The sequence below is a fragment of the Artibeus jamaicensis genome, unplaced genomic scaffold, assembly GCF_021234435.1.
Source record: "Artibeus jamaicensis isolate MK-2021 breed Jamaican fruit bat unplaced genomic scaffold, CSHL_Jam_final contig_332, whole genome shotgun sequence".
NCBI classification, from domain to species: Eukaryota; Metazoa; Chordata; class Mammalia; order Chiroptera; family Phyllostomidae; genus Artibeus; species Artibeus jamaicensis.
This window is the reverse complement of record NW_026521788.1, coordinates 4254220-4280181: the sequence shown is the minus strand read 5'-3', so window position 1 is coordinate 4280181 and position 25962 is coordinate 4254220. Positions and strand designations below refer to the sequence as shown.

At 43.6% G+C, this 25962-nt stretch overlaps 1 protein-coding gene and 1 pseudogene across 2 annotated transcripts in view; one reads left to right on the top strand and one right to left on the bottom strand.

Annotated features, from left to right (window-relative positions):
- Positions 1-19920, bottom strand: part of LIPA (lipase A, lysosomal acid type) — a 31309-nt gene extending 11389 nt beyond the window's left edge. The window contains exons 1-6 of one of the 2 annotated variants that reach the window (XM_053663946.1): positions 19810-19920; positions 16545-16656; positions 15340-15457; positions 6483-6681; positions 5295-5404; positions 3500-3636 (exon numbers count right to left, since the gene is read on the bottom strand). In XM_053663946.1, the coding sequence (XP_053519921.1) occupies positions 3500-3636; positions 5295-5404; positions 6483-6681; positions 15340-15457; positions 16545-16655 (675 nt within the window). In that variant the 5' untranslated portion in view covers position 16656; positions 19810-19920. Of the gene's footprint in view, positions 1-3499; positions 3637-5294; positions 5405-6482; positions 6682-15339; positions 15458-16544; positions 16657-17584; positions 17606-19809 lie in introns of those variants that run through there. The other variant, XM_037156608.2, reaches the window with a different exon arrangement.
- Positions 19921-24047: 4127 nt separating this feature from the next.
- LOC119057736 (peroxiredoxin-1-like) lies at positions 24048-24834 on the top strand (annotated as a pseudogene).
- The last annotated feature ends 1128 nt before the right edge of the window (positions 24835-25962 follow it).

The window sequence follows — 25962 nt, the reverse complement described above, 5'->3', positions numbered from 1 at the left end:
TTTCATTGAACTTCAATAGGCTGGCAGTGACTCTGGAAGGGGGTAGGAAAAGTGTTTGGTCAGCAACGTGTCTGCCTAGGGCACACCCGTCTAATCTGATTCTACAGGCCAGTGTCCTGAATCCTGCCCACTGCTTACTGTTTGCTTTAATACTTTTTCATTGTGGTAAAAAGCTACCATTTTCACATGTTCCACTCAGTGGCGTGAAGTACATCCACGTGGTACAATCAGTGCCCCATTCCATCTCCAGAACTTTCTCAACATCTTCACCTGAAACCCTGTGCCCGCAAAGCAGTAACTCCCCATTTGTCCTCTGCCAGCGTGGCCTGCCTTTGCAAGTCAAGTTTATTGGAACACAGTCACACTCATTTATTTGCACAATGTCTCTGCCTGTTTTTGCACTATCGGGGGAGAGATGAGTAGTTGCAAAGAGACCATATGGCCCACGAAGACGAAAGTATTGACTATCGAGACCTTTACAGAAAAAGTTTGCCGACTGCTGGTCTACATCGGTGTGGCCAATGGCCACGGAACCTGTGCTCAAGTATTTCCAGGACAATCACTGTGGCCTCAAGGCAGATCTCTAAGTACTTCTCCAGCAGGAAATAAGAAAAAGATCTTCCTTACACTGAACCCACATTTGTCCCCTTATCGCTTACACTTTTTGCTGAGGCCTACCCTCTGGATGGACAAGCAGGAGTGAAAAATTCAAATGCCAACGGAGGCAGTTTTATGGATTGAACTGTGATCCACCCGCTACCACCGAAAAGACACGCTGAAGTCCTAATCCCCAGCACCTCAGCATGTGGCATTATTTGGAGACAAGGTCTTTACAGAGGTAATCAAGCTAAAATGAAGTTGTTGAAAGTGTATTCTAAGCAACAAGACTACTGATCTGATAGGAAGGGGAACTTTGGACACAGGCCCAGACACAGAGGGAGGTCTGAACAGACACAGGGAAAATGCCAGGTGAAGATAAAATGCAGAAACTGGGGTGATGTTTCTCTAAGCCAAAGAACACCAAGGAAACCACCAGGAGGCAGGGAAGAGTCAAGGAAGATTCTTCTTCACAATCCTAACAAAGACAGGTGGGCCTGTAAATGTCGGTGATGAAATGGCAGACAGCACGTGAAAACAAGCCGCCCTGTCCAGAGTGAGGATTAGGGAACAGTGAGGACAGGTGACTGGACCGCTTACGCTCAGCCTAAAGCAACTGCTGTGGCACACAGCTTCACCCTCACCCCGGAAAAAAATCCATCATCAAGATTTCGTGTTAAATAGCCTGCTTTGTAAAAAAGGTGCAACTAATTTAACTAAAACATTGCATGAGCCACATTCAACACTCTTCAGGCAAATCTGGTCTACTGCCACCTGTGATAAATCCTCGACAAGGCAACCAATGGCTCTCTAAAGACAGACACCAGGTCTCCTTAAAGGCTCCTTTTCTCCAGATTAATCGCACTAAGATTAGCTGGGGAGAATCGGGAACTAAGTACCACAGCAGAGAAGAATCACAGACCACGGAAAGGCATCAGTTTCCAAAACTCCTGGTTTTGAGTGCACATAATAGTCACATGTGACAAATGTGATAAATGTACGTATTTTCGAGGTTCTACCTAACAGTCATATGTGATACATGTGATAAAACTTTTGAGCCTACATAATAATCACATGGGATAAAAATCCTGGTTTTGAGTCTGCATAAGTCACATGTGATATATGTGATAAATGTATATATTTTTGAAGTTGTCTACTAAAAACAAGTTAGTAAGATCACAGACTTAAATCACAGGAAGCCAAGCACTCCTTCCGACTGACAAAGAAGGGGAAGTTGTCTTGTACTTAGGACTGTCTCCCAGGCACTACTGTGGCAAACTCCACTAATCATTACGGCAAAGCAGGATGGCATTACAGAAATATTCACCTTACATTTACAGGCCTGCTCATGTCAATTCTGATGTCTTATAACATATACCTTTGCATTCTGAGAGCTGTGATACTCAGCTTTCATGGAAGCAAGATATATATTCAGGAACAGCAAATTCCAAGGTTTTATGAACATAACCTCAAAGAACAAGGTTTTCTTTTACTTTGTCACACGAGCAGGATATAATAAAATACCAGTGTCTGGAACAGTAATTCCTAAATACCAGTCTGTTTGGCCTACCTTCAAATCAGGTAGGGGGCTTGGTAACACCTCAGACCCTGGACCCCACTCCAGATTTCACGAAACACCATCTCCAAGGCTGGGGGAGCAGGGGGCAGAATTTGTATGTTTACAGAGCTACTAAATCACAATCTCCAAAGATGAAATTAAACTGAAAACATTCCTATGACACAGCAATTTCAGTTCTCCCCCAAAAGGGGGCACAAGGATCCAGCAACAGCAAATTAGCAAGAACCTAACTATCCACCACAGGCACCTGGTTTAATAAGTAGTCATTCTTCATGGTAGAAAACTTACTACGCAGCAGTTAAAAAGAATGATGGAGTTTCACGTTTTAACTTAACAGTTCTTCAAGAGTGAAAAATGCGATCTGCAGAAAATATGCATAGTTGAATCCTGTCTACATTAAAACAAACCAATATACTTCTCTCTGGAAATTCACAGACAAGGTCTATAGGAAAAAACTCTGAAGTGAGCACTGGGCTTAATTATGAGGAAGGCAGTAAGAGAAGCTGAAGTAGTTAAAGAGTATTTGTACCTCTGAATTGTTCATAATGAAAACGGAGGCTTCTGTTACCCAAGGCATTACAGGTTAATTTGGGGGAGTCACATCTTAACTGCATGTCTGGTCCCCTTTGCAGAGACCCTCATCTTATGTGAGAGTCAGATTCTAAGTTCAGAGTACAGTCTGTATTTCTTGTGAAAGTAAATGGCCAGTACATATGTTATACCTGATTTTAAGTACACGTTCCTGAATGGGATTTAATACCCATGTCTATATAAACGTACCACACATAAAACCTATACAGTGCATGCACAGCGGACCATCTGGCCTCGGCTGGCTCTCAGCTCCTCACAAAAACTGCTTCCTCCTTGAACAGAGCCTGGGGGGTCACATACTTCTAGGGAGAAGCCCCCATGAGGTTACTGGCTTGTGTTTAGCGGCCACATTATAAAATATAATGGGAACAGTGTCTTTAGATTGCCCTCAGTGTGGTTGGGGTCGGGCGTGTGGGAACAGTGCACTTCCTTCTCCCATCTCCAACCTGTTCCTATACACCACTCACTGCGCAGAATAAAAGGTAACTCTCAAAAGGTTTAACGTCTTCTCTCCCAGACTTTCTTGTGCTCCCTTTGTGTGATTGGGGGAGATTTGCACCTTCCCTGACTCCCCAGGATCTGGAGGAAGGAGTGAAGAGGAGAGCAACCATGGAGAGAAGAAATCCCACTTTCCGTTGATAGCAAAACACAGAGGAGAAAAACACAGATTCTCCCTCTAATGGCCAGTCTCTCAGATCTGAAAAGGAATTGGGGGTGGGGTGGGTTAAATACCTTAATGACAAGGTCTGGAAGTCCTAGTATTTTAAGAAGAGGGCTTGTAGAGAACCTGATTGAAGTCACAGGAGCCAGGGCAAAAAACATTTTAATCTTTTTGGCCAGTGCTGGGATCCGTGTGAATGCTATAAAACCTGTGGGACAAAAGAAGGCGACAGGAATTTGATCTTCTGGAAGGAACTGTCCAGGAAAAGGTAAGAGCAGTCACACGTGTCGCCTTCTAGTGGCAACATGAGAAACATGCAAGCAAACACTTCAGATGGGGTTCTCTGAACTTTTCTATGCAAAACACTGAGTTTGACTCAACTAGTAAATCAAGTATTCCTTACGTGATTGTTTCAATATTTCAACCTAGATACTCACTGGAGGAAATCTAGGTTGCTAAAACCAGATGTTTCTTGTTTCTCTAATAATGTAAACCACGCTAAAGAAATGCTGTATTCCTAACAGCTAAGTCCCCACCACCCCCATCCACCAGTGACCCTCCCACAATCCCTAAGACCAATTTATAGAGGCATTCAAATCAATCACCAACAACTCAGAAAAGACTTACACAGCTCTAGCATTAAAGTATCTCTTAGCTTCCTCTCAGGTGACTGCTAGCCTTAAACGTGGCTCCAGAATATTACTATAGAAAGCGGTGGGGCAAAGGATGTTCAGTAAACAAGTCATGGAAGAAGAAATATAAGTGAAGAATAATGCTTAACTTAATGAATAATAAACCAAAATGTGTCCACATTAATGTTTGTTTGTGGCCTCTCAAACTGGCAAAGAGTGTTCGCTCGGTAGTGAGGGTGAGGCCATTTAACCAATATATATCAAGACACTTAAAAGCATTCATATCTTCCATAGACTAATTCTCCTTCTAGGAATGTACCCTAATGAGACCATGTGATATGAACACAAAGCTATTGGTTATAGTAACACTAAGCCCTGACAAGTGTGGCTTGGTTGGTTAGGAGTTGTTCCAGGGAGCGAAAGGTCACTGGTTCGATTCCCAATCAGGGCAGATGCCTCAGCTGCGGGCTGCATCTCCAGGAGGGGTGTGCAGAAGAGACAACCCAGGTACAGGAACGAATAGATGTTTCTCTCTCACACTGATGTTTCTCTCCCTCTCTTTCTACCTTCAGGCCCCCTCTCTAAAAATACAAATAAAATCTTTAAATACTAAAAGGGGGAGTTCTTTAAGTTACAGGACAGTCTCCCAATCCCTACTCAGAGGAACACGTGTAGAATTATGGGCCATTTTTATGTTCTTTAAACTTTGCTAATTTTCTATTTTTGTTTACAGTGAACACACATTACTTTTATAATCATCACAAATAAAAATGCATATGACTTTTAAAAACGATTTATTGAAAAAGTGCAACATAGCATCTTTGTAGTTAGCTTCACTCCACTTAATGTTAAAAGTTAGTGTACTTTCTTGTTTTCTTTTTAAAAGCCTCTGCACTTACAAAACTTCTTGTTTTCTACACTCTCACATCCCCATATTGCTTAATGAGAAAAATATGTAACAGGCTGTGGCTTACATTAATTCCTTTAAATTCAAGAGAACCACAAAACACGTTTATCCATTCATATTAAAGCCTGAATTTCCAGAGAAGACAAAATATTACCAAAATTCTTAGGCTTTGCCCTAATCATTACTTCCACTTGATATTAAATAATAATAATAATAATAATTAATAAATGTCTGTTTGAGCTAACATTTTTTATATTTTACTTTTCAGAACAGATGCAAACTGTAGTAATACATGGCATCAACTTCCGATCTTTATTTCATACATACCTATCGTGGTGCCTTGGGAATGACCCACATAATACACTTGCTTTTGGCCAGTTTTGTTCAGAACGAAGTTAATGGAAGCCGGTAAGTCATACATTGCCATCTCATCAAAACTGCAATCCAAAAACGGAACTCTTTCACTGAGACATTGCAGCAAATACAACAGCACACACATAGTAAGCATGCAATGTGACCCCTTATCACAAACGAACACAGCTGCAGGAGACCCACTGAGTGCAGGAAAGAGGATTCCCAGGACTGCAGGAGCCCCAGGGGCCCCTTCCAAACGTGACTGACACCGTAGATGAGTTCTGCCCATTTTTGAACTTTTCTATAAATGGGATCAAACAGTACGTATTCCTCTACATTAGGCTACATCCAAACTGCCGCACATAGTTGTAGGCTGTTCGTTGTATAAACATACCACACTTCATTTGCCCATTCCTTGCTAATGGGCATTTGGTAGTTTCCAATTTTTCGCTATTATAAATAGTTGTTGTACATGTCATTGGCAAAAGCTCTCATTCTGGCATTTCATGGCCCAAGGTAGGCTCTGGCTTACACCTGCAAAGCAAGACTGGAGGATCCATAGCCTGCTCTTCTCTGCACCTGGTATCAAGACAGAGCCCCGGACCTGCGCGCAGGAGAGCATATTTGTCACCAGGACAGTGACGCGCCAACTGCTGCCACCACCCATGATGGTGTGCCAGGCTCTTCCCTGGATCCCCTCTTTTAACCCCCCAATAACCTTATAAGATAGGTATTCATTACCCCCATTTTACATGAAGAAAACTCAGACACAGATGGCTCAGGTGACAGGCCTGAGGGCACGCAGTGATGAATCAGCAGAGCCAGAAGCAGAGGAGAGGAGAGGAAAGTTTCTGAGTACAGAAGAGTGAGCATTTGGAATGTGTGTGTATAAAGGAAGGGAGAAGGTTATGGGACACAATTAACTCAGCAGCTCCCACACCACCAGGAATATAAGCTAAAACATTTCCGATTGAATATAAATCTCAGTGTACTCATTTACTTAAAATTTCCTCACTGCTATTTATGAAATCCCTAAAAAGGCTTCAAACCTTTCATGATCCATCAGTCTCCTTCCATATGAGCCCGAGTTGCCCACCCACCGGCACCCCGTGTGTCTGTTGAGAGCACCGGGCAGCCCCGTCACAATCAACTCAGAGATACCTGAAGGCCCAAAACTCTTCCTGAAGAACCGAAAGCGTCTTGTGTTGCCGAGCCCAGGTGTTGCCCCGGCTGTTCCCCATCCACACGTCAAACCCGGCGTCTGCCAGGATGAAGCCCAGGCTGTTGTTGGGCAGGTTCAGGACCCAGTTACTTGAATCTGCCAGGAAGCCGTGCTGCAGGAACACCACTGGCTTGGGACCTGAAACACACTCGTGTTTAGGAGTGAGCAGCACCTCCCTTCAAAACCAGCAGGTAATGCATAAACCACCCCAAAGCAAATAGCGAAATAGAGAGGAGTTAAAATATTGAGGTGGCAGTGTACTTGTATATAACATTACTGCAGAATTTTTTTTATATAGCGCTAGCAAGGTAACAGTGAAACCAGAATATTTTTGCACATCTAGTAACAAGACACACTGACTTAACCATCAAAAAAAATGTTATATATTTTTAAGCACTTATGAAACGTTTCTATATTTTTCTCCAGTAGATTTCTCAGAATGCATCTTAACAAAACTAACCAAAAAGAAAAACATATCTCACACACACAAATTCATAAATATTTATACACATATATTCATAGATAGATACACACCTATATATTTATATGTAAATTTATCTCCTACTCACCCACCCCTGAGATAATGATACAGTAGAAAAAACAAAGACTTGGGAGTAAAAGAAACCTGACCTCCAGCTGTTTACACTGTGTTAAGAACATTCAGTGATTCACTAAACAAACATTTATTGAGCACCAGCTGCACGCCCAGCACCTCAACGGTGTGCTGGGGACACAGCAGGGAATAGAAGCAAGTGAATAAAGGAAAAAAATCTCATCCTCACGGAGCCAACATTATACTGACCGTGAGTTTGAGAGTCAGACACTCCTGGTTCCAATCTGTCCTTTGCTGGTTCTGATGTGCCATCTTGGGCACAGGGTTTCAACATCCCCTGAAACTAATATCATCCCCATGCAGAATGGAAGTGTAACATGCCCCTTACAGGAAGTGATGAGATATGAGATATGATATGAAGAGTTCTGAGAAAAGTGTCTGGCACACAATAAGAGTTCAAGAAACATTAGCTCACATTATTAAGTCACTTAACCAGTCTCAGTCTCAGTTCCATAAATAACCGTTAGGAGGAATAAATGAGATAATTAAGTGTCTGGTAGAGTGACGGACACATAGGTCAAAATAAATAAGAACTCCCTTTGCCTTCCATTCTTTACTATAGTGAAATCCCAGGAATAAGCTACTGGTTGAGCGGTCAAATCACTCACGGCCGTCTGACTGGGGCCCTGGCAGGGACTGCGGCGGCAGAGAGAGACACTTCTGGCAGAGCTTAAAGGGGTAAGAGGAGGAAAGTACAAAATCAGGGACTACTTTGCACTGCAGCTGTGCAGCAATGATGTATGCAAATGAGAAGCATAAAATGTCAAAGAAAAATGAGAAGACTCACTGGACACTCGGGTGGGAAGTAAACCAACAAATTTATTTCTGTTAATCAGATTTTCTTTGCCCCTTGCTGAAGAAAGCTGACTGCAATAATACAGAGATAGTATCGCGTACTTGTAAGCTCTAAGGTGCTGTGGTGAAAATCCCGTGAAGCTGGCACTATTCTCCTTTAGCAGACAGGGAATTGTGGCTAAGAAAAAAATAATTTGACCACTATTAACGGAGAGGTAGTAAGTGTGGGAGCTGGGACATGAATTCAGGCATACCTGATACCAGATCCATGATCAGAAACGTGTTGGTATAGGAAAGGACGTTAGCTAGAGAGAAGTCATTCTACAGCATCCAAAAAGTCATTCTACACCACAAAGAATGACAGCCCGTAGAGGGGAAGCTATCTTGGAGGGAGCTGAACAGAATGCTTGGAAGAAAGCAATCTCTACTAGGTGGAGGAGATAGAGAATGGGAGACAGGGACATGATACTCGACCTTGGCTGCTCAGGCAGTTCTTCCGAGGACCAGCCTGGCCCACGCACTCCAGCCCCCGAGGCCTGGTGTGTCTGAGCAGCAAACCAACGTGCCAGGGCCAGGGCTGCCTTCCCTTTTGCCAGTCGACAACTGGTTTGTTTCTCCCAAAGTGGCTCTGGGAGAGCTGGGAAGTGACCGAAAGAAAGTCTCAAAAGCACCAGAGAGGGCAAGTGACATTCTCGTGGTCACCTAAATAGCCACAGAGCCGGCAACGACAGGAAAACCCATGATGGCCCACCACAGTGCTGCCCGCCTGATTAGATCCGAACGTGGGTGGAAGTGCAGAAGGGACTGGTCAGGTTGTGAAAATGAATCTGCTGAGCCCACAGTCTCACAAGAGGAAGATGACAAGTGGATGGGGGAGGAAGATGATGGGTGGACAGGGAAGTTGCTCCTACTTCCCAAGCCACCGGCCTTCTCCACCTGGTCAGGCCACCACTGGTCAGACTCTAAAATGGTGTGAGAAGTCAGCTGATGTGCAAGGGAGAACTAAAAGAAGAACAAGGAGGAGGTCACAAAGATCAAGGCGCTGGCGTGAAATGGATCTTGTTTCTTACTAGTTGAGAAACCCCGTAGGATTTACTCAAGCTCTCTGAAGTACGGATGCCCTTTTCAGAGTGGGAAGGATACCACAGCCGATACATGGCAAAGCTCAGGAAATAGTGACTCATAAAAGCAACACTGAATGTACAAATGTAATAAAATAATATTAGAACAGAAGCACAAGCAGGAGGGTCAGAGTAAGAGAGAGACAGAAAGATGCTACACTCTGGCTTTTATTAAAGATAAAGGATGGGGCCAGAAGCCAAGGAATGCAGGCGGCTTCTAGTTGCTGAAAGAGGTAAGAAAACAGATCTCCCTTAGAGTCTCCACAAGGAACATAGTCCTGCCAGCACCTTGATCTTTGGCCTCTGACCTCGAGGACTACGGGATCATAAAATTGTGTTGCTTTCAGGCACTACATTTGTGATGGTTGGTGACAGCAGCAACAGGAAACTAATTCAGCTGGGGACCAGTATGTACCCCCATTTTTCGTATAATGACTCTGAGGCACATTGTGGCCAAGCAATCTGTTTACAGTCATACAGCTGGCAATCTCGAACCAGGACTCTGAGGTGGCACTATGTCTCCTCGGCCTAAAGAAGAGAGAGAGCGCTGGCTCCTTGTTAGTCTAGCAGGAGTCTACATAACCTAAAATCTTTTAGGATCTCCTAGGAGATAGACTGCAAGTTGCATAAGAGCCCACCCCCCGCCGCCCCTTCTGCAAAGGCAGGCTCTAGACAAAATGGCATCGAGGACTCAGCCCATTCATCATACATAAGCGTTCCCACCCCTCCGTAGTGAGTAACACAAAGCCTGAATTCCTCCTTACTTTTGACCTTCCTGCAATCACGCATGGGACCGAACAATTCAGGGAAGCTCAGCACCCAGCAAAGTAGGCCCTTGGCTCGCACAAACCCGAAGTCCTAGGGCTGGCTCAACCATCCCTTTTGGGTTGGTTTTAGGTCACCAAAAGCTTCAGGGCCTGGGAGGTTCCTGAACCTGCCCCAACTACTTAAGATAAACCTTAGCAAGCATTGGCACCTGGCTGATGTGTAGATATGAGCACCAGCATTTGTGCCAGCACTTCATTTCACATGAATTATACTGTTACAGGAGAGCTGGTAAGATCCATCCCATGTTCAAGATAAGGTAACTGATGCGTGGAAACAGAAATCAATCCTTTGCCCTAGAAGACTCACCTCACAGAGAGCCACAATTAAAACCCAAGTCAGCCATGTTTCAAAGCCCTTGCTTTAACTACTAGAGAAAAATTCATTAGAAAACAAAGCGGTGGGAGAGACGAGGTGGGTTTATGAGTGTTCCAGCCAGTTCCAAGAAATGCAAGCACTATTTCCTCAAACTGGCTGCACATCAAAATCACCTGGGGCACTCAGAAGACATACACATTCCCAGCCCCAGTTTTGATTCAAGGAATCAGGAACCACAGGGACAGAACATGGACATATTTAGTCTTGACACGCCCCCGTGGCTCTTCTGGTGCCGCCCCTCCACAGGTGTGTTGGAAGCGCAGTCATCTAATGGGAGCGTGCTCAGCCCTCCAAGGGCAGTCCCCGAGGCATCTTTGCCAAGTTCAAAACGCCTGTCTGTGCACACTGAAGGCATTTATTCATATCCCAAACGCCATCAGACACAACAATTTTCAGATACTGTGGTGCTTTACTTGCTGATTGCTTTATTGGACAATTTATATCCCATTTAGGCAAGGAGCAAGTCTGCCTTGTGGCTGTTTATGTACTTCGGCCAAGGCCTATATGCAGTTCCTTGTTTTAGCCAAATGAAGTAAATAGACTGTCACGGGATTAACTTGCTCAATATTTATTACATAAAGCCACATTCTGTAGTTTAAAGTATACTGACTCAGACTGGCCAGCCCATCATCCTTTGCCCTCAAGCAAATCCCTTTTCCTCTTTGAACTTGGCTGTATCACCCGGTAACATGAGGGTATTGATCTGGAACACAGGTTCTCGAACCCAAAGATTTTGCCTCAGAACCCACAGGCCAGTATGTTAACAATGGAAGCTCTCTGAATCCTTGCCCAGGTGGGACTCTGCAATCCTTCTAGTGCTAACATCCCGTGCCTTTCTGAAATGAGGCTGAGCAGATAAAAACAGAACCACTTCGCTAAAAGTGATGAGCTTCTGAATTTCAATTCCCTTATAGAGTTAGTGCAAAGCAGGGTCAACACTTGACAGAGCAGTTTGCTCAAGGCTGAGAAACAGCACATACCGCACAGCTCACCGAGAGTTTTCTGAGAAAGTGTTCTTGACCGGACATGAAAATGATTGTCCGAATCGGGATTCTTTGCTTGTTCCATAAACTCTCTACATGTACAAATGAAATCTGTGTGTGCACAGGTGTCTTTCCTTTCACTAGAGAGAAGGCCCATTGCCTACACTCAGTTGTGTACCCCAGTTCAGAAGACTGCCTGGTATAACTGCCACTCAGGCGGCCACGCAGCAGACATGGTGCTGCTAGTCACTATGAGGGACACAAAGATGACAAAGACACAGCCTCAGCCTTCAAAGACTGAGGGAGGAATGATGCGGAGAAAGAAGTAAAGACATAAGTCAACCCAAAGCAAAATAAGAAAAGCACCTCAAGAAGGGTGTTAGCAAAGCTGTTGGGAGTTTAGAGAAAGTGTGTGTCTCCTTCCTGCTTAAGCAACCCGGGAGATTTGGCAGTTACGCTGGGCTTGGAAGGATGAAAAGAATTTTTTAAGAGATGATAGCTGGGGGTGGGGAAGTTAGAGGGTGGAGGGACTGAGCAAAAAGGAAAAAGGACTCATGGACATGGACCACAGTGTGGGGATTGCTGGGGGGAGGGGCGCACAAGGGGACTAAAAGGTAATGGAAAAATACAATAAACTTAAAAATTTTTTAAAAAGAAGATAGTAGGCAGGATGAGCAATATTCCAGAGGTTGTATTCACCAGGTGAAGGCCAGGGAGACCTTAGCAAAAAGGAAATAACTCATTTGGATTTGAGAGTGTCAGAAAGTAGTTCTGTAATACTCATTAACATAACAAATGCGACTTCAATTACATCCTTAATAATTCGGCTATAGTGCCAATTTAAATCTGTACAGTTGGTAAGAGATAAATGTTCCTTAGATAACGGGCGAACACAGCTAGCAGCCAATAGTTCTCAAGCACTCCTCATACACCCGCAGCATAGGCGTCCGACCCCATCCTACAGAGGTGGACGCCCTAGAGAGCACAGCCTAGGACTGTACCCGCTAACTTGGGGAATCCCATCCACGGTGAACTCCAAAGGCCTACTGCCGTACAAAAGGGGGGTGAGCAGTATGGACAACCTCCAGGACAGAACAGAGTATTAAGGGGAGGTGTACATCTTCATTCCGCAGGCCCCTGTAGGTGTAGAACAGCAGGATCAGGTAATTATGCCAGGGCTCTGAGAAGTTCAGTCCTGCAGGACTACACAAGATGAACGGAAACTGCGAGGCTGGCAGAAAAGACAGTGGTCGGCATGTGTGGAGGAGCCAGTGGCTAAGCCCTGGGATCATAAAGCCTCCAATAATCTCCAGATGAGTCTCTACACACAACCAGAGGGCCACTGAGACAGACTGAGGGATGGATGCTCACCGCACAGCTGCCAACTCTGCTTGTGGCAGCACCACAGTGCAAGCAAAACACTGAGGAAGAAAACACTTTGAAAAGGGTAAGAGGAATGGTTTCACTATATCTTGCAATGATTTATAGATAGTATAGATGTATGGTGTTATTTCTGTGTGTATTAAAAGCACTAATTTCTTAAAAGATAGGCAGACTGAATATTTTCATATTCTTGTTTTGATATTCTTTCTTTTTTTAATATACGGGAAACCTTAAAAATGGAAGTGGCTCAAGCCCCTTTCGGGCTCTGAGTTTGTCTCAGGGGTCCGGTGAAATGGCAACGAGAACTCCAGGCAGAGTGGTGGCCTGGCGGAGCGAAGGAAGGGGTGAACTGAAGCCCTGTCTCGTGGGCACCCTGGAGGGGACCTGACGGCCACTTGAAGATGGGAGTCAGGAATGATTCTGCAGTTTCTGGTCCAGGTCATGCGGAGGGTGATGGTGTTATGAATAGACGAGTGAGTCGGGAGAGGAAGAGGCATGAATGAGAAGACCAGGAGTTCCGTGTGAAGGGCTTTATGAATTCGTCTGCTTGGCGGGAATGAGCCAAAGGAACAGCACGGACAGCACTGTTCCTGACTACGAGTGGAGGACAGTGAAGAGCTTCTGCCTTGGACCATGAAAATGCGAACCAGCCGTCTGAGAAAAACCCAGGCGGAGGTCAGGAAAACCATGGGCTCCTTTAGATCCCTGAGTCGCTTGTCACAGATTTCCTCTAAACCCCGCTCTGAGCGCAGCTCACCACAGCTGTTGCATAAACACCACCGAGGCCTCTGAAGAACAGAAGAGGAAGGTGGGAACCCACTGCTGTGGCCAAATGGAGGGTACTTTCTGTTCCCTGTTTTGAAGACCAACATTATCCCCACACCTCTGCCAAAACAAAACAAAATACCAGTAAAACAAAAAGAACATAGAATACAGCCTATAGAACCAGAGAGTGATAAAGATGGAAGGGAAACAGCCGATCGACTCTTTTTACTGAGGAAGAACCCTAGGCCCACAGATGTGAGACCACCCGAACACTTAGGGGCTGACACAAACCTAGCAATGAGGTCTCCTAACTTTTCTTCCTACTCCCTGGGAACGAATCCAAAATCGTGCTCACTCTCTTCATATTCCGGGCCATAGTACCTTCCTCTGCAATAGTCTCGATACATACACACAGGGTCTGTGGCTCTACTTGCTTTAATTGCTACATGGACAGAAAAGCTTGGAGGCGGCAATAAGGCAAAAAGAGGAGGCACAGTCTCGAAACTTGCTTTTACTGGGTATCCCTGCATCTTTTAACACTGACTCACATTGCTAATTATACTAGTCAATGAACCACTTTTAAGAGAAATAATATCAATACATATTTTTCTTTATATAGGATTTGAAGTCAGTGTACAGGGTTTACTTTAGAACGAAAAAAAAGAAAAGAAAACAAGCTCATATGATCACTGTGGAATGAAATACGAAGTTTGTCTGGAAAAAGTCCAGCCATTGTCGATATAACGAGAATGGTTTACACAACATTGATGTAACCTGGCAGCCAAGGAGAGTAGACCGGAATGCAAATGTGTGAACAACGACAACTTCCCTGTACTAGTCAGTGGGGACAGCAGATGTCTTTGAGTGAGCATTTGTATTGTGTGGCATTGCATTCAACATGACTGCATCAAATTTTGCATTAAGCTTGAACATTCCTCTGCAGAAACTATTCAGGGGATTCAGAAGGCCACAGCTACGGACAACTGGTGACTGGCAGCTTCATCACGACAACGCACCCACGTACAAATTAGGTCTTGTGCGGAGATTTTTGATGAAACATCAAATCATCCAGGTGACTCAGGCTCCCTACATCCCAGTGCAGAATTGGTGCCCTACATCTTCTAGCTTGTCCCAAAACTAAAATCACCTTTGAAATGAAAGAGATTTCAGATCACTGTTGAGATTAAGGAAAATATAACAGGGCTGCTGATGGTGACTGGGAAAACTGTGTGAAGTCCCAAGGTGCCTGCTTTGAAGGGGACTGAGGTATCATTGTCCTATTACAATGTTTCTTGTATCTTCTTAAGTAAACGTCTCTATTTTTCATAGGACATGACTAGATATTTTCTGGACAGATCTCATATATGTTTTGTGTGTTTGAGCAGAAATTATATATAGAAGCCCTCACTATAGCTCACTATTCATGTTTGTGACATGCTTATAAAAGGGAAGCTTAATAGTGTGTATCAGTAAATCATAAAAATCTTAAGAATGAGAAATTAAATTTCAAAAAGAGCAAGGGCCATTTTAAGCATCATTAAAAGCCTTACTATAGTTAGAATTTATGAAAGAAGAAATAGATAAGTCAGATATTAAGGAAAAAACAGATAATGATCATTAACACAAGGTTTTTAACTTCGCTTTGACTACTTATTAGGGAAGGAATTAAGACAAAGAAGGCCCTTCTGCTCATATAAAAATTTAATTAAAGAAGAGACAATTATCCAGTTACCTTAATCTCAACCTTTATTTATTAAGGAGAGTTTCTAGAAACAGAAAATGTTAAAGATTAAGCTACATCTGGAGACAAATAAGAATCAGATCTTTATTCTGATATTTCACGAGTTCAAGTAATCTTTCTAGAAATTCCTTCATCTAGTTACTGATATAAAAACGGGCCCAGTTCCTATGTCAACATGGAAAACACACTTACCTTTGTCAAAACGGTCCTTCCTCCCGTGAGGAATTCGGTGGAGGCCAAGAATATACCCATCTTCTGTCTCCACGAAGTGTTCCTCACTGGGAAATCCCCAGTAAGAGATAATTTCAGTCTATGGAGAAAAAACATAATTATAGTGGAAGTTCTATGGACAGAATCTGACAAAATCTCCCATATTTGCAAAGGAGAAGACATGATGTCAACGACATTCTCCAGGCTTTACTTAAGAAACTGAAACTTTAGCCCTGGCTGGTGTAGTAGAGAGGGAGGGGGGAAAGAACACAATTGATGTTTCTCTCCCTCTCCCTTCCCTTCCCCTCTAAAGATATTATCTTAAAAAAAAATAAAGTTCTAGTGAAAAAAAAATGGAAAGGTGTCTGCTGTGTCCCGTAGCACACTCATCGCCAGAGGAAATCCTCCACCTGTTCTGTCCCTGCGTTCTGCTCACGCGTGTTTGGTTAAACCTATCATCATCCCGGCATGTTCTACGCCAACTGCGACTAATAATTTTACCATAGTCGCGGGCCTCTTTGATGCCATCCTGGTTCCCAGGCACGAATAAACACTCTCTTTCTTTTCTAAGTATGCCAGCTAATACTGTGATCTACCACTATTCTTATTTTAAAAGGCCCCATCCTGGTCTTTAAGTATTCTCTATTTCCCTAATACTTTGCACCTAAAAGAGGTATTTCCAGACTTTATGGTTTACCGAGAATTAAAAACTTTGAAATGTTTTAATTATTCAAGGAATTATTTTTGTTTCTCTGTTCTAACAAAATGTGTTTTTCAGATCTTTTCATTTTTGTACTGAGTGGTGCTTCCTGGACATGGCTAATCACGATCCTTGTTCAGTGCATTGGAAAGCAGCACTCAGTAGTAATGTTCTTGCAAAGTTTCGACACTTTTTTATTGTTCTTTAAATGGATTTAGTGAGACTTAAGAACTAAACAAATCTGTACAAATATCATTTATTGCTCAGTCAGAAGCATACAGTTTTAACAGTAAGGTGCAACCTGTAAAATACCCACCACCTGTGAGGAGAGTCTAGCACATTGAATCTAAGCTTCAGAGAACGTTAGAAGCACTGAGATATCAGAAGATGAGAGTGCGTGGCTTGATGTGCCCCACATACCCGGATGTAAGAACGTATTGAACACTTGTCACATGCATTTGCAAAGCGGGTGACTTTAGAAACCTACCACATTCATATTTGTTTCAGGATCCACAGGTGCGGTCTTCCCTCTGGAGGTCTCAGAATGCAGGGTCCCAAGGGTCGAACAGAACACCAGACCCAACAGCCACATTTTCATTCTGCATAAAACAGTCCATTGTTATTTGTCCAAATTTTACTGCACATAATTATCTTGGTAGAATAATGTTCCCATAAAGAGTTCGGAACCAGGTTCAGGGCAATTAAACCTTAGGTGAAAGGCAAATATGAAACAAATGACTCTAGTCACATCTGGAAGCAAAAAAAAAAAAAAAAAAAGGAGAAATTCTTTTACTAGGAGACCCCCCCCCCCACCTGCTGTCCCCAGTTAATATGTGACCTTTGGAGCCCAGCACACCTACTCACTGCTTTATCATGAGGTTAAATAAATTATTTCTGGAGCGACAGCAGAAGGCCAGACTTACTGTAGAGGAAACCAGGCTGGGAAAAAGGAAGATCCTCAGAAGTCCCGAGCCCGTTAACCTCCTGCCCTTTTCTCTGTAATTGTGATGGCAACACTTTTAAGTTTGGCCAGTGTTAGCTTTTGTTCCCACTATCTACTCACTTCCATTCTTGCTCCACAGTATATGTGAGGATTCGAATTTGTCACCCAAAGGGAAAAAGTGAAATGAAAGGAAAGAACCTTCCAGAGAAACAGAGGGATAGAAGACCACCCCTCTCTCCTCCTGGGACCCTCCGACCACGAACAAAGACCATCTCATTTCTGGTCGTGGCAGCGCAGAATCACAGCATGGCCAAGAACTGGGGATGGATGTTACAGGCACAGCGAAGTGACTCTCCCAAGGACACCCATAGGGTTAGACACAAGGCTGGGACTACAGCTCAGGCCTCTGGCATTGTTTTAAGTAAATATAATTACTTAAAAAGGCCCAGGTGTGTATGTCCATACAAAGACTTGGACAGAAATGTTTATCACAGTCCAGCCTCTGTGGCTCAGATGGTTGGTGCATCCTTCCATGCACAGAAAGGCGAAAAGGCAACGGGTTTGACTCCTGGTCAGGCACATGCCTGGGTTGTGGGTTCAGTCCTGGTCGGGGCACATGCAGGAGGCAACCAATCGATGTTTCTCTCTCTCTGGAACCAATAAATATATATTTGAAATGTTTATAACAGGTTGTGTACAATAGCCCCAAACTGGAAAAACCCAAATGCCCCAAACGAGTGACTTGATAAGCATATTATGGTATATACACACTACTCAGCAATACAAAGAAATGAACACAGTAACATGGATAAAGCTCGAAATAATTATAGTGAGTGAGAGAAGCCAGAGCACCCCCCCAAAAAAACCCACAATGATTCCATTTATATAAAACTCTAGAAAATGCAACCTAATCTGTTTTGACAGGAAGCTGATCAATAGCTGCTGGAGGAGAAAAGAAATGGGAGGAAGGAGTTACAAAGGAGTTACAAATGGGGGCAGGGGTAGGGAGTGATACACAGGTTTATTATATCGAATTTATTGATGTTTTTTCACGGCTGTGTGCATATATCACAGCTTATAAAATGATACATTTAAAATATGTCTTGTTATTGAATGTCAATAATTCAATACAGCTATTTTTAAAAGACTATGCCTAAACTGAGTACAGGCATACCTCGGTGATGGGGAGAGTTCAGTTCCAGACCTCACCAGTACAGGGAGTATGGCAACAGAGCTTTATTTGTTTATTTAGTCTGGAACCAAACCCCAAATATCTCCAAGGTATGCCTGGATTCCACAAATCTGAAGAAACTGGCTCTCGGGAAGATGCAAAAACGAACTGACATCTTCTTTGATGCAAGTCCTGCTGGTGCTGCACTTATTTGTCCAAGCAGTGGTGGGCCCCACACTTGTAGATGGGGGGAACATTATCTTGGGATCTGCTCTGGCAAAGCAAGCCCACTTGCATTTATGCAAAAATTTGTGTTTCTTTATGGCAGTTAGAAAGGCTGTACTCTGGGCTACCTTTTATTTTAAATATAATCTCTCAAAGATCCATTATTACTATGATGAAGTCAATTGAAAAGGAAAAAATGAAAGGTTATAAGCAAAATTGAAAACAATGAGGCATCCAGCAGTGGCCACTTTCCATTCAGCAACTGTCCTACAGCATCTGGACCAGCTGTCCACAGAGGACTCTCTCTGCAGTGAAGCTGTTCCAGGAAATATCGCCAAGCTAACTTTTCCTTCCAACACAACACTAATCAAGCTACTAGTCAACCTACACTTTCTCAACCTACTAGTCAAGTGATTACCATGAGGATGAAGATTGATAGGTGTAAAGGGAGAAAAAGCCCTTTCAGGCTGGATTCCAGGGGTTTTTCTGGGCTCCCTTAGCCACTTTCCCTCACTTCTTTCTGTATTGTAACAACCCAATTATCTGCCCTCATTTCACCCAAGCTGGAGGGCATAGTGGCTAAGAGTGGCCATTCTACTTTGAATCCCTAGGACCTATCCAAATGCTACTCACATATTAGATGCACAGTACAGATTTTGCAGTATGGAGTAGGAGCGGCCCAACAGTTCAGTGGCTGAAGAAAAGCCCCAAAGCAGTTTGTCATATAGCTTAATAATAACAACAGCAATAACAATAACAATATCGACTCCCATTTAAGCTCTTGCTGTGTGCCTGACCCCACAGGCAGCGCTTATAACCTACTGTTTTAATTACTCCTCCACAGTTCTATGCAGCACCCTTAAATACTTTTTCCGGGAAACTGAGGTTCGACCAAGTCAAGTACTGAATGCAAAGTGCCAACTAGTTAAACAGTTGGAATGTTCACCAGGATCAATGCCAAAGTTCACTCCTGACCAGGTCGTAAGTTGACAAGTTAGTAAGGTCGGGCAGGCTGCCTGAAGGAGCTAACGGGAGTAGAGGTCGAAGAGGAAGGAAGGGAGCTGGGAATCAAGAATCCTGCCTGTCACCGCAGTCCAAAGGCTCTGGGAAGCTTCCCTGTGCTGCGACCACGCCTGCCTGGGAATCGGAGGGCACCCCGGTAGAAGCGGACAACTTCGGAGAGCTTCCGACTCCCGGGGCCCTGGGATGTGGCTGGGCTACCCTCAAGGTGCTGGCCCGGGCAAGGTGCCTAGGGGCAAGCACGAAGCGTGCTGCGAGCCTACAGAGGCTCGGGACGGCGGAACTGACACCCCAGGACTGGTGCCTCACTCCCCTCTGAGCCTTTAGAGATGGATCAAAACCGCTGCACTCGCACCTGGCGGAGAGGCGGGAGCAGCGGGAGCAGGCACTCACCCGGAGCCGCCTTCCAGGGACGCTGTCCAAGGCCTCAGTGGCAGCTAGCAGAGGCTGGTACTCTTAGAATGGCCCTGGAGAGGGCGGAGATAGTTCAACCCCAGGGCAGGCATCCGTACCGGCCCAAGCCAGGAGAGCCGCCAATCGGAACAGCCCGCCGCCTGGAAGTGCAGCAACGACCCCGCCCCTGGCTGAAAACCGCAGTTCCTGAAGCTGCCCTCCGCCCTCGTGGAGCATGCGCAGCGGCTCCCCGGAGTGGTTGTACAGTCCTGGCGCAGCCTCCGGGCCCAGGGCGGATCGCCGCTCCAATGCCCCGCAGCTAACTCCTGGTCTCTTAGCTCTGCACCTGGAGCTCCTTTTGCAGGGCTGACACGCTCTGCTTCAAATTATATACTTCATATGAAGCACTTAGCACTGTGACTGATGCAAAGCAATCTTGCTGTACATTTTATTTTTATTACTAAATGTGCCAAGCATTATTGAGACACTAGGGGTGCAGCAGCCAACAAAACAAGATCCCTGTCCTCCTGCTTACATTCTAATGAGAAGAAGCATACCACAAATAAATAACTATATACTATAAACTAGTAGAAAGTGCTGTGAAGAACAACAAAAGGGAGTAAAGGGGTAATGAGGGAGGATGCAATGTTACATGTAAGGTAATCAAAAAAGGACTGATGAAGTGACATCTAAACAAACAGAAAGGTGTTTTCAGGGCAGAGTATGGAGTGGACACTGATGCAGAGAGGAGGGAGGGAAGAAGAGGAGGAGGAAGGGAGAGAGAGAGAGAGAGGAGCACGAGCCTGCCTGATATGAGGTCTTCAAAGGGTTCCCTTCAAGTCTTGGGCCGAGTACCAATTCGGGGTTGCATGTGAAGAAACCCCACAAGATCAGGAAAAGACCCACCTAAAGGAAACAAATGGGAACCCCCGCCCCAAGTTCACACAAGATCTGGAATAGTTTTCAGGTTCCATCCGGCCAGAATGGGAAAATCTTGTGATGTAAAGGCACTAAATAAGAGTCAAAAGGATATCGCCTTCATGTTGGAACAAAATTAGCCCTGGAGTAAGGGTACTTAAATATAGGAGTCCTGAAACAGACCCTTGAATTATTTTTTACCTGTATGCCAAGACAATTCTGTGGGGAAAGAATAATCTTTCAATAAATGTTGATGGGGAAAGTGGACAGCCTTGCCTCACATCTTCTACAAAGTTAACTCAAAATGGGCCATAGACATACGTTTGAGACTTAAACCTGTAGAACTTCCCTGGGCAGGGGTCATGGAGGAAATAGTAGGTTTCCCAAAGATTTTTAAAACACAGTATAAAAAAGACAACCCATGAAAGAAAAAAATAAACAAATTGGACTTTTTCAAATTAACAACTTTATTCTTTGAAAGACACTTTATAAGCACAATGAGATATCACTTCACATCCACTGGGATGACCATAATCAAAGACATAACAAGTGTTGGAGAGGATGTGGAGAAATTGGAACCCTTGCACACAGCTAGTGGGAATGTAAAATGCTACAGGCACTTTGAAAAACAATCTGCAGCTCCTCAAAAGACCGAGCATACAGTTGCCATGTGGCACAGAAACTTAACTCCTATGTATCTACCCAAGAGTAATAAGAACTGATGTCCACATCAAAATTTGTCCATGGACGTCCATAAAGTGCTGTTCATAATAGCCAAAGGGTGGAGACATGTCTACCAACTGGTGAATGGATAAATGCAATGTGATATATCCATACAGTGGAATATTACTGCATCATCTTAAAATGCAGTACTGATACATGCTGCATCATGGAGGAAGCCTGAAAATGTGCTAAGAAAAGCCAGTCACAAAAGCACAAAACAAAACACACTGTTGACATGAAATGTCCAGAATAGGCAAATTTATAGAAGCAGAAAGTAGATTAGTGGTTGCCTCAGGACAGTGGTGGGGCATGGGAAGAATGTGGGTTGAAGGCTACAGGGCGTGGGGTTCCTTCTTTCGGTTATGAAAGTGTTCTAAAAATAATGATGGTGAAGACTATACAGCTTTGAATAAACTGAAAGTCATTTAATTATACACTTTAAATGGGTGAGTTGTATGGTATGTGAATTATATGTCGATAAAGCTGCTTTTAAAAACTTTATAAAAATGATAAGGTGCTCTCCTTACAATTTAATAAGAAGACTAAAAGCCTGATCAAAATGGGCGAAAGGCCCTGGCTGGTATAGCTCAGTGGATTGAGTACAGGCTGACAACCAAAGGGTCGCTGGTTCGACTCCCAGTCAGGGCACATGCCTGAGTGGCAGACCAAGTCCCCCAGTGGGGGTCCCATGAGAGGCAACCACACATTGATGTTTCTTTCCCTTTCTCCCTCTCTTCCTCTCTCTCTCTAAAAATAAATAAATATTTTTAAATGGGCAAAAGATTGAACACATCATCATAGTAGATATACAGATGGCAAATAAACACATGAACATATGCTCACCATTATTAGTCATCCAGGAAATGCAAATTAAAGCCACAATAAGATATCACTATTCTACCCGTGAGAATGGCTAAAATTGAAAAGTGTTGAAAAGCATGCAGAGTAACTAGAAATCTCACACATTACTAATGGGAGTGTAAAGTGGTACAGCCACTTTAGAAAACAATCTGAAAGGTAATAAATATGTCTCCTATATGACTAGCTATTCTACTCCTAAGTGGAAATGAAAATTTCCCAGTAGAAATAAAACTTATTTGTATGCCACTTATCTTTGTAGTTTTATTTGTAACAAGCAAAAACTAGAGGCCACACATATGCCTATCGACAGGTGAATGGGAAAACAAGTTGTGATATATCCATACAGTGGAATATTACTCAGCAATAAAAAATAATGAACTATCTTTTAATCCTCAAGTGAGGATATGTTTATTGATATTAGAGAGAAGAGGAAGGGAGTGAGAGAGACACACACACATATTGATGTGAGAGAGAAACATCGATCAGTTGCCTCCAGTATGTGCCCTGACCAGGTATAGAACCCACAACCTAGGTATGAGTCCTGACCAGGAATCAAACCCACAAACTTTTGGTGTATGAGACAATTCTCCAGCCAGTGGAGCTGCCTGGCCTGGCCAGGGCAAAAATAATGAACTATTGACACACACAGCAACATGTATGACTCAGAATAGTTATGCTGAGACAAATAAAACAGACAAAAAATCTATACCGTATTATTTCACTTAGAGAAAATTCTAGAAATTCTAAGTTAACCCACATTGACAGAAGAAAGATAAATGGTTGCTTGGAGAGAACATTTTGGGGGGGAAGCGGTGGTGGGAGGAGGACGGATCACAAAGTAACATGAAGACAGTCTTGGAGAGAGTAAATATGTTTACTATGTCAGTTGTGGTGCGGGCACTGAAATGGAGCCCAGTTGTAGCATTTCTTCTTTAATCCCACAGACCTGGCCATCTTGCATTTGACGAGCTTGTTTAGAAGCACTGGTTTAGGAAGGAGTCTTTTCTCGGAAACTTTAATTTCCTAATCCAACTTTTCCCTTTCTCCAACCCATCCTCCGTGGGTTTGCCACTTCTTAACTCTCAAACTATCACAAAAAGTCGTTAAGCTTTTCATATCCAGGAATCACGTTTTCAATTTGAGATGCACCAAAATAGTTTCACAATTTTATTGTTATTGATTGTATCATAGGTATTGGACTTCACCTACAAATGTTTCCATTTTGTGAAAAACTATCCCAAAGCTCTTTGGTGGATTGCTACCAAATAATTAGACAGAACAAGTTCCCTGTGTTTGGATCTTTGGTTGGTTTCGTGTTCAGGAAAACAACTTGTTCTCTGAAATTCTTTCTGTTTACAATGGTAGAAACTACCCTGTCCTCTAACTCTGCCAAACATACCGTGCAAAGGCAGTAAACAAATATACACAGAAAGTTATGATTAACTAGAGTTGCTTGAGAAGCATAAATTAGTTTAAAGAAGTGCTGACAGCATGTGAAACCAGCAAACATGCTACATTAACCAAGAGCTACAGAAAGAACACTCTTGTTCTTGAGGACTTGCATTATTTTATTATTCTTTTACAGTTTAAAAAGTGTCCATTGAATGAATGGAATATCTGTGGAGCACTAGTTGTGTGCAAGGGCTAGGTTTAAACATTATCAGAGGCTTCATGAGTCTTCTCCCTGACCTGCATCTTTTGGTTATTATTTATGTGTGGGACCCTCCGATAGCAAGATGTCTTCAGGAAATGCTAAAATCAGGCACCCTGCCTCCAATTTCAAAGCCACAACTGCTATGCCAGATGGTCAGTTCAAAGGTGTCTGCCTTGCTAACTACAGGGGAAAATATGTGATGGTGTTCTTTTACCCTCTTGATTTTACCTTTGTGTGCTCCACAGAGATCGTTGCTTTCAGTGATAGGGAAGAAGAATTTAAGAAATTCAACTGCCAAGTGATTGGAGCTTCTGTGGATTCTCACGTCTGTCACCTGGCATTCATTCATGGATCAACACAACCAGGAAACAAGGAGGACTGGTACCCATGAACATTCCCTTGATGCCAGACCCCAAGCACACCATTGCTCAGGGCTATGGGGTCTTAAAGGCTGATGAAGACATCTCATTCAGGGGCCTCTTTATCATTGATGAAAAAGGTATCCTTCACCAGATCACCGTAAATGACTTTCCTGTTGGCTGCTCCGTGGATGAGACTCTGAGACTAATTCAGACTTTCCAAACTGACAAACTTAGAGAAGTGTGTCCAGCTGGCTGGAAACCTGGCAGTGATACCATCAAGTCCAGAAGAGCAAACAATATTTCTCTCAGCAGAAGTGGGCACAGGACAATTACAGGGTTGTGGCAGCCGTGTATAGCCATCAGAGCAAAACCTCCCTTTTCCAATTGTCATGCTTAAAACCCAAGATCTCAGATTTCTCCCAGATGTGGTCTGGAACAGGACAGGCCTTTCCAGGAGGTTTTGGGGAGTCCAGCCTTTCTTTTTCTAGAGGAAATGGCCTAACCTAATGTAGCAGGCCAACTGACATGTACAGTAGTGGGGCAAACCCTTATGTTTTGTGTAGTATCTATTGAACTTGAACTGATATTTCAATTTAAATGGTTGAAAGGATATCCTTGCAGACAGTTTCACCCAGTCCACAATTTTATAGACTTTACTATTTGTAACATTTCTGATACCTTGAAGAATAGAGCTATTAACATAAAAATGGCCTTTTGTCTTATTGGCAACTACCTTGAATACCCAACATATCTATTTTAGAGAAAAGAGGTGTTTCCTCTGCTTTTTTTGCCAGTAGCTTCTGTGAAAATGGGAGTCCTGGTGCCTGTGTGAAGCAGGTCTCTTTCAGTGGAGAGTAAAGTAAATGAAGTGGCCATTGTGCAACGTGATTCCTTTCTCTCTCCTGGACCCCTTGCTGAAGATAATGTAGTAAATAGTGACCGCAGAGAAAAATGCAAGTGTCTTTCTCTGTACCTCTTGCTACGTGGTCCCAAGCTTGGCACTAGTGGCAGCTGGACTTGGTTCTCAGCATAGACTTTCCAAGATGCCTCTAATCCAGCAAAGGCAAATGCCAACCACAGATCATTTTGTAGCTACTGCAAAGTGGCTCCGGGCAAGGCACAGGCAGAAAATGATCTTGGCCTGCACTGGAGTCTTTCCCAAGAGGTGCCAGAACTAGTACATAGGTGACCAACTTCAGATCACACCAGAGCACCATCCATTAACTCCACAACTGACACATTCAAAAAGTGACTTGGGCAGGCAGCAGGCCCTGCTAAAGCAAATTACATTCCATGAGGTCAACTGCCACAAACAGCTTGCCAGCTATAGTCATGGTCAGTGCTCATAACCAGTCAGCCTGAAAGTCACTTTCACCCAGTGACATGCCAACAGCAGACAAGGGTCAACAACAGGGCACCCACAACCCACACAAGAAACACCCCTGGAACACTTGGCTCAGGTGAATTGGGAGATTGCACCACCAGGTCACACAGGACACCTACGAACTAAGGACACTCTGCCAAGACTAGGAGATACAGCACTTCTACCTATTGTGTAGAAACAAAAACGGCCAAAATGGGGAGATAAAGAAACATGTTCCAAATGAAAGAACAGGAGAAAATGCCAGAAAAAAA